Here is a 9,729-nt window from a genome sequence, read left to right on the forward strand (position 1 = left end):
GTTTGGAAGAAGTGTTTGGATGCAAACAGAACTTACAAGAGATGAGTAAAGACTACTTTTCTACAATAGCGTTGTAGGCGAGGAGTGCGTAACATCAAAAGATGTCGTAATGTGTATTGGAACTATGCTAGCCAAACATTACGTAATTATTATGGTAGCGAAGTACGTGTAGTAGGTATTACAATGTGTGCGAGAGTATGGTGAATCAGTGTTTGTGATGATGAGGAAAATATGACGTGTACATGCAAACAAATGATGATGTCATGATGCGAGAACGTCAGAGACGCTACAAATCTTGGCAAATAGTATTCCTGCCTGCAGACAAGCTGTCACTGCATCCACTCTATGAATAATGCCTTCATCCGAAACACCAGACGTGAGGCCAGCTCCTGAGATCCGATCTCAGATGGAGAGCCCTCCCATTTGCGAAAATCCTGAAAACACGTGGTCAGAAGTTATTTTGCCACTCTACATCCTTTGCTTGTGCTCTCATCTTCTCCTTGAGATGGTGTGTAGACGTATGACTTGCCACAATACTCTTCCTTTCTGATAGCATTTGACTGTAGGCCTGGCATTACAACCGTCCACAACTAACTGTACGTGCTTCATCAGGAAAATAAGACAGGCGCTGCTGAGCAATCGACTAGGTACTGAGTCCATGAGAAATTCTAGTTCTTTTCGAGCCGCCTGAGCTGGACTCAGCAAAGGCAGTTCTTTTGGAACGAGCTCTTTCTGTTTATAGCCGCTCCTTCATCCTGGTCCAAATTTAACAATGCATCAGTGTCTACTTCAGTATCGCTAGAGATGCTATCGCCAGAGCCTCTGGCACAACTAGAAAACTTTTCTTCGTCTGTTTGATATGCACTTCGCATATGGCTCCTCCATAGCTCTCCATTATTCTAAAAGTAAAAGAAACCTCGTAAATAATTTCTCCGGATTTGTGTCACTTGAACTGCATGCCTCGGCCTCTTGGGCATGCTTCACCAATGGCTTGTATACATTTACCTGACCACATCGCTACAATCATAACGTGTTTATGTAGCGTTAGTGCTAAAGGTGTTAAGTGTCTACACAATCACAAAGTCATGCGCCGGTACAATGCATAGTGCTCAAATGCCCGGAATGGGAAGAGCGTAGTACGCAAGAGGAGTAAAATAGGGCTGTTTCGTTGTTACTCAGAGTTTCATGGCAAAAACCAATCATCACTGTACTGATACATGGGTAACATGGTGATGATTGTGCTTTGCCCGTAAAAGAGGCCTTCCCAAATCATCACTGATCATCAGACAACATCTCATGATCATGATTGTAGCCGATTGTTGCCAAAAACCTGGGATTTCCCGATATTATCCACTATGAAACTCGTTATGCCGCTCAAACCTCACATAATGCTCGTTTTGTTCCTTTCTAATGCTCCATAATGCTCTGATGCTCGGATAGTCGTATAATGCCGAATATAATGCCGGCATTATCCGCTGGACCCTAATCGTGAGTCAGTGAAGTGAGATTCAAGTCGGCAGGAAAAGCGCGAGCGCCCACGTATACAGCGTAGGGAGCAACATACAATTAACTTACTTTGGGGGGGGGGGGGCTGGCGTAAAAACTAAAAAGCCACACATAGCACCATAACTAGTTCCTGCAGTACACATACCAACATCCTATACTCAATCTCAGCTGATGAGGAGCGAATTCCCCGAACTCGCACAGTGTATAAAGCAATGGGTTCGCCGAGTGTGCCATCCCCACATGGAACAGCCTGCCAGGACACATCTTGCCAATCGCACTGCACCCACACCGGACAGCTGCGGTCATTCAAATAAGAGTGCCATAGACTAGGTGCAATGACTACATATACATGTATGTACCTGCTGCTCCTGGGTATATTCCCCCACTGCAGTGGAGGTGTGAGCGCACAACCTCCGTATACATGCCTTGTTTTTTCAATTCTTCTCTTTTATTTAGAGTAAAGAAAAAGGACCAAGGAACTACCAGTTACGATAATTTTAATGTCCGCTAACACCACCAGTTACTTGACAATCAGCTCATGCGGTACCATTGCACGACACTGACCGACGGTACTGACGTTCTACAACTAACTGGTTATCAGCTCTAGCACATCTTGGATCCGCACTCCAACGGCCTTCCAACTCGGAAGGTTCTAACTTCTATTACTTCTAAGTTGTATGATAACATAGGAGGGGAAAATGAGCGCAACCAAGACAAGCACAAGCTGAAAGTCTCAGCTGTGAAGGACGTAGGCGGATGTACATGCATGTCGATGACGATATTGGCAGATCAAGCCAAGATTCAAGGACGCATAGCAACATACCACACAAATTGTGTGGCTCTAAAGATTCAAAGATCAATTGGAGGGGAAGCTGAGCGAACACGAACCATCTAAAACCGAATGCCTAAGTTAGAGTACTACACCATAGCTCAGTGGTTAGAGCATCGCTGGCTACAACCGAGGGTCCCTGGTTCGAGTCCTGGTGGTGACAGTCAATTTTTTCTTCAGACTTTTCCCGGTTGTCTCTTTCCCTCAAACTAGTGAAGATTAAAGTACTGTACTTCGACTATGACAATTTAGATGGACAGTTTCACGCGACGATCGTTTCGCCATATAGATATGGACGACTCATCAGGTGTGCAAGGATAGACTCGGAAGGAGAGCCAAGGATTCCCCGGATGGAGAGCAAAGGATTCCTCTCCCATGTTATCATAATTATAACTTAGAAGTTAGATCCTTCCAAGTTGGAAGGCTGTTGGAGTGCGCATCGAAGACGTGCTAGAGCTGATAAACAGGTCCAGGCCGGTCCTATTCTTTACTATAAACCAATCCTTGGCTCTCCATCCGAGTCTATCTCTTTTATTTACTTCCCCTATTTCCTGGCGGGATTTGTCCGGGCAGACGTCGAGACCACCAAGGTTGGTGGAGCAGCAGGGCCCCGCCACCACCAATTCCGCATGCATTTATTCCGGAGCATATCGGACTTTAATACGTTGTAGTAAAAGAGGTTGGAAAAGACCAGGTGTCCCGGACTGTACGAAATGCATGGCATCAGTAAGGGTTTCGAATTTGGGTTGTCGTTTTGATTTGGTTCTTACTTCACGGTTTCACGCTATTGGTGTTGTGAATAAACCCGTTCTCAAAGCAAGGCTAGTGTACTCTCCATGACATCTATGAAACAATGTAAAACTGTGTATGCCGGCCTGCATGGTCGATGCTTTCACCTAGCAAGGAGAGAGAGAGAGAGGGGGGGGGGGGGGGGGGGGAGGGCTTTCTGACGGGCAGTAAACTAGTTCGCAATTCATCATCTCAGCTACTGTACATCCGGGCAGTTTTTCGGGGCTATTGGCTTGCACAGCGTCAACGTGGACAGCAGATGGCACGCTTTGGGTTTTCGGAATGAAATAGTGGCATCTTTCCACTTACAAATCCGTTGGTGACAGAAGCTGGACTCCCACGCTTGAAAAGGACCTGATTCCTCCTGGCGGCCGCCATGCAGATGGAACAGAACGCCTTGTCCTCGGACTTCTCGTACAAAAGCCAAGGCCATGTCGTGAAGTATGCGCCCGGGCAAGAGCATTCGACTATTTTCGTTTTCCCAAATTAACGCGTAAGAAGAAGGACTGCCTGCGTATGCGACAAGCGAATGGACGGTGCATGTGCAGGTACCGAAAAAACACACAAAAAAGTTGATTGCGGTCGCAAACTGTTGGTCCGGCCGGACGTGCTCCGCACCCATGAACTGTGCGAGATAATAATTATAGGAATCATAATTATGCAGTTATCACACAGATGGCAAATGCGACAGTCATTGGCAAAGCAAGGACTACACGAACACGAGCACACGTGGTGCCATGGCTTTCAATGAGGAGTCAGTGGACGACCATTTCCTCTGACGACTGCAGTGTGCACAGTGTTTTATTACAGCTCAAGTCAAGAATAAGCTCAAGCCAAGGGTGTACGACAATCTAGCAATACTGTATTATGCATGTACCATGCGGCTGAATGTGCACAAATACAGTCACAAAGAAACACGATCAAAGACTGGCTGCGGTTTCGGATCTACGAAATAGTATCCTCTTCAATGACTCACGTTGCTTGACGTGTGAAGTTGTGCTTTGCCTTGCAGCCTACCACCAGTCTTTGGATGCCCCAACCATGGCTTACATGGCAGCATAATAATGCACTACTTCAGCATGCTTACGCCGAGTTACGGAGTTACGGTGCCGTTGGTAGCCGAATACCAATACAAAGCGGTGTATGTTCACACTGTGCATTCACAGCTTCGAGACTTCAGCTTTGCCCATTCTACCCAGACGCAGACGAGCTCTTTTGTGGATCTGTTGGAAGGCGTTGGAGAACTCGGTGTCCGCATCGTTCTCGACACGCTGAGCAAACTTCTCCAGGACTTCAGCGCGGGTCAAGCCACGCACAGCCAGAAAGAACGGATGGCCAAACTTGGCCCGGTACCTGGCGTTAAGGCGTTGGAACTGGGCGAATTCTTCAGGTGAGCAGTTATACAATCCTGCACTAGCTTGCTCGGATGCTGAAGCCGCCGACAGTTCACCAGTCAATGTCAGCCTTCCCTGCAGTTCAGGATGTGCTCGGAGTAAGGCCAGTCGCTTGTCATACCCAGCCTCGTCAACGACTTTCTTCATTCTGCTAGCCAAGTGTTCGACTGACGTATCGGCTTCGGATACTCCTTCCAACAGAATCTTTTCCGCTACCCACTCGCAACGCTCGTAGATATCGCCGAACTTGGCCTTGAATTCATCACTACTCAGCCTACACGGTGGCACCTTGAAAGTCAGCGCTTGCTCATGCCCTTCTGCTTGCGTGTTCTCGATGATGGCGTTGAACTTTGTTTTCACTGTTAGATGGCTACGCCTGAGCGCTTGCGCAGCCATCGCGCGCAGCTAGCCCACGACACTCCTTCCTGCTGTGCTTTCTTGACAAATTTTGTTTTGCTTTGCCTTCGGCTTTGTTGCTGGAGGATTGAGTCTTTGGAGTTTGTCAGCGCTGAGAGTACTCACAGTAGTCGTGAGAAATGGAGAAACTTGGGACGTGAGCAAATCTGGGCCGCGGATCACGTCGCTCTGTTCCAGCGGGGGCGAGCAGAGGGGTAGATCCAAGATCTGCCCAGCTGGCCAGGCACGTCGCTCCTGATTAATTTTGAGTGGCTCGACTGCAAGTAATTATATTATTAGTTAGTGGCACTTGAAAACCAGCGCCCCACACAGTAGGCGAAGACTGGTGGTACCCATGTTCCTGGCAGTACAGACTCAGTGTCGCTTCTTCAGCCGGGCTGGCGCTGGCGTTTCCAGTGCAAGCAGTAGCTGAAACCATTCCTGCAGCCTGAGCCTGTCGACTTTCCTCCTGTGGAACCGGCTGCTATTTCAGGGCCAGCATAAAGACTGAAGTGTTTGCACACCTGCGTCACCACCGGCTTCCGATTGTGTTCTGAAGCACAACGTCGCTCGTGCCAGGCCAACACCATGCCACCAAGGTGACAGATGCAGCGCCATAAACCGTGATAAACGGGCCGGCGAGGATGAGGTGGTAAGTCTCACGATAGGGCAAACCAATGAATGAGTTAGCTCGCTGCATAATCTACAGGGCCGGCGGAGCCGCTCCGGTCGGTCCGGCCATGGCCGGACCAACTTTTCGGCCACCGACGATTTTTTTTACGACGCAGTAACGTTATTGACTGTTGTGATCATCGATTGCATGTACGCGTACTTGCGATCTCGCTCTGATCTTACCGTGCACGCTTGAGGGCTAGCTGTGGCCATGTGGCCTAGCGCCTGTGTGTGGGCGGCGCCTAGGCGCCTGTAGCTGTGGCGCGACCTGAAAGCACGTGCCATGATAATGATGGATACTACATTGTAATTAATTTTGTAGTCTTGAGGGGTTTTCGTCGAGTGCTTCAGATTCTTTTACTGAACGAAGTAGTTTTTCAAAAATTTTCTCGCTGTTTGGTCAGCTTAGCTGCAGTGCATGCTTAGCAGCTATGGCTTCTTCCAGCGAAATATCTGTGCCAGAAGTGCCAGTCCACCCAACCACTTCCTTCGCTTTTCCTCGGCGGGAATTTGGGAAAAAGACAGTGGTGAAGCGCTCTTGTCAGGCGTCATAATTATTTCAAGACATGGTCTTGGTTGACCTACGATCAAAGCAAAGAGACGTTGTGTTGTGTCACACATGTGCAAGTGCTGTGTTGGCAAAAAAACTTGGCCGGACCAACCAACAATTGCTTCCGCCGGGCCTGATCTATGTTACCCTCACTCCGAGTACCCAGTAACAATTACATGGTAACTATTATTTTGCGAGTGCTGAGTCGAGTGGTCTTGGTCCGAGGAAGCTGAGACGCTCCCTTCCTCCTTTATGCCCAATCGAACTCGCGCACTTCCACCGAAACTGGGTGACTGTGCCCTACTAAATGGGGTTTTGGATGCAAAAGTCACGAAAAGCGCCGTTCCGTTCTTATAAAAGCACGGATGACCGCGATTGGTTCATATGTTGTAGTCTTTTGGACGCTGAGCATGAGTCGACTGGTTTTGGTCCGAAAAGGCTGCGATGCAGTGTTCGGCCCGTATTCCCAACCGAACACGGGTGAGTAAGCGGTCACATGCTCATGCGTACACCAGTCACCTGGTCCGTGACCGTGCCTGCAGGCTACAACTTTTCCAGCGTTCCTGTCACTCGAGTTGAACCTTTGAACCGTTGAGTTGAACCTTGGTGTGAAAATTGTCGCCTGCTGGCGCGGTGACCAGGCGACTGGTGTACGCCTGAGCACGTGACCGCTTACTCACCCGTGTTCGGTTGGGAATAATGGCCGAACGCTGCATCGCAGCCTTTTCGGACCAAAATCAGTCGACTCAGCGTCCAAAAGACTACAACATTATGGACCAATCGCGGTCATGCGTGCTTTTATAAGAACGGAAAAAACGGCGCTTTTATTGTAGTGACTTTTTGCACACAAATCCCCATCTAGTAGGGCGCAGTCACCCAGTTTCGCTGGAACTGCGTGAGTTCGTTTGGGAATAAAGGAGGAAGGAAGTATCTCAGCTTCCTCGGACCAAGACCATTGGATTCAGCACCCCGAAGACTACAACTGGTGAAAATTTGATTTTAGGGTATACTTCTCCTTTAACACAGTACACCATGGTACACGCTAGGCTCCCTGAGCTGCTCTCTTGTGTAGGTCTTGAACTGGGGACCTTGTGATTTGCAGGCAAGCCCACAACCACTCGCCAAAATGCTGGTACCAGCGTTGCCAGTGCAAACAGCAACCAATGTTGCTACTGAAGGCGCTAAACGTTCAGTTCTGGCCGTCTCTGTCCTGCGCTCTCCCACCTCTTGAGTCGTGTGCGGATCACATCATGCGCTTATGCATGCAAGGGGGGGGGGGGGGGGCTGTGCCAACTTTGCAAAGACTTCTGGATTCCCTACCAACTTCAAGCGGGCGTGTATCCTGACGTGTGATCTTTATCATTTCATCTCAGTGTGATCACTTCCACTTGAGTACTGCTGGCGAAGGTGTTCCAGGCGAGGAGGCCGACAAGCCTGCACTACCAGAGCAAGTAATGGCAGCGTACAAGAAGCTATTCCATTCCCTCATCAACTCAACCTATGAATGTAAGAAGCTACCAAGCTATTCACATGTACCTCTGGCTGTTTTGTGTCTCACCTAACTAAAATCCCTTTCTTCACTACTGAGGCCGCTGTCAAACACTAGATTCTGGTAAATTCCCCGGACAAAGATTATGACAAGGAGAGCTTGCAGTGCTACTGGCAACTTTGTGCGTACCAATTATTTGATGAACACCACCTTAGGGCGTACTGCCAGTGACTTTCCGGTTTGGGAGAGTGCTGCTCTCATATCGCGGCTTTGCTGTTTGTGCTGGAGATGCGAAGTTTGCCTGGTCCCTCCGTAACAGACAGTATTTGCAAGTGGTGCAAGCCAGCCTCCCAAAAGGTGGAGCCAAGGCCGTTGACTGGCATCGCAATAGCAATAGCCTATCCAGGAGCTCGGTAAAAGAAGCGGTGGGAGTGGGAAGGGTCCTCAAGATATGACCCAAGGCGTCCTGATGACCGGAAAGTAGACCGGACAGCTCTTTTCCAGCTGAAGCATGCAATTACAGGTGCTGCAGGGGACTGTGGGTTTCTAAGGCGTCTTTACGACTGTACATCGCCTCCTCACAGTCCGCCTGCTTCATAGGCACCGGCGGATTATGCCCGCGAAATCATGGAATTATGCTTTCATGGATTCTCGCATTATGCTCGCAAAATCCTCATATTATTCTCTGGCACGCGGGGATACATATTCACTTTGTTGTGCTTATGGAGCCTCAAAGTTCGGAAAATTGTGCCTTTTTCGTACTTGCAAGTGGCCATAAGTACAACAAAATACATGAGTATCCCCATGCCAAGGTGTTCATGCATACTAGAGATCAACCTGAAAAAGAGAAAACATTACTTCTTCTATTCATTAGTTGACTTCTTTTGCTTTGAAAGAGTTTTTCCTTACCTTTGAAAACTGTCATGTTCAACTTAATCGTCATACTCGTCCAACCGATGACACCCTAACCCTGCGAATTCTAATAATCAGCTCATCTCTCCCGTAGCTCCAGCTCTCCTTCCATCATTACCGAACATCAACTATACCTCAATTTGTTGAATTATTAGAGCAATACCCATAGCCTGCACAGTCATAGCTGCTAAGATCCAGACGTCATGACTTCGTAACAAGCATAGTGTACATGTACGCGGAGTTTTGCGGACTACCCATCACTATCTCGTCCGCCCCGGGATACCTGATAAAGGCTGATTCACTCGCATCTTCCGCTACATGTATTGTATCAGGGTGAAAAAGAACTTTGAGAAGACGAGTTTGAGCACACAAACTGATGATGTATTTCCATGATTTCTACCCTGCTTTTCATTGAAAACACTATCTGCATGACCTCCGAACCCTTTGCCATGCAGACGACCAGCACTGATCAGGTGCATTGTACACAATTGTGTAGCCTACATACTAGAACTGTGATACAATCATGCAGTTATGCTCCTACCTCCGAAAGGATGCCAAATTTTGCTCCAAATTTTCAACCACCAAATTATGCCAATAATTATGCCGGCATAATCCGCCGGTGCCTACTGCTTCAGTGAGTCTGGCTACCAAGATGGCTGGCTTTCTACTGCATTGAATTGGGTCCCCCCGCAGAGGTCAGAGCCATGCCAGCAATGCGGTTCTCCCGCGTTATTATCCAACGCGCGAGCAGAACTTTCAGGTCACGTCAAAATAACGTCTCTATTACGCCAGAGACTGTGCATCGCCTCCTCACAGCCCGCCTGCTCCAGTGAGTCTGGCTACCAATATGGCTTTCTACTGCATTGCCCCCCCCCCCCCCCCCCTCCCCGCAGAGGTCAGAGCCATGCCAGCAATGCAGTTCTCCCGCGTTATTTTCCAACGCGCGAGCCAAATAATATTAATGCGAGCAGAACTTTCAGGTCACGTCAAAATAACGTCTCTAGTACGCCAGAGGACGGATATGCCATAACACCCCACTCGGACAAGATTCAACACCGGGCGTTGGAAATCGGTGGGTCGATCTACGAGGTGGAAGGCCTGCCAGCCGCACAGTAGTGCAGCAGGATTGGATCGACACAGCACCTGTATGCTGACTCCGTACATCATGCCTCAGACAAGATTCACTTACTGT

At 48.7% G+C, this 9,729-nt stretch overlaps 1 protein-coding gene across 1 annotated transcript; it reads right to left on the reverse strand.

Annotated features, from left to right (window-relative positions):
• Window positions 1–4,284: 4,284 nt before the first annotated feature.
• LOC135823660 (2-oxo-4-hydroxy-4-carboxy-5-ureidoimidazoline decarboxylase-like) lies at window positions 4,285–4,914 on the reverse strand. Its single transcript, XM_065336509.1, has one exon. It carries the CDS (start codon window positions 4,912–4,914, stop codon window positions 4,285–4,287), a length of 630 nt encoding a protein of 209 aa, XP_065192581.1.
• Between the last annotated feature and the right edge of the window lie 4,815 nt (window positions 4,915–9,729).

The sequence above is a fragment of the Sycon ciliatum genome, chromosome 8 (genome assembly GCF_964019385.1).
Source record: "Sycon ciliatum chromosome 8, ocSycCili1.1, whole genome shotgun sequence".
NCBI classification, from domain to species: domain Eukaryota; kingdom Metazoa; phylum Porifera; class Calcarea; order Leucosolenida; family Sycettidae; genus Sycon; species Sycon ciliatum.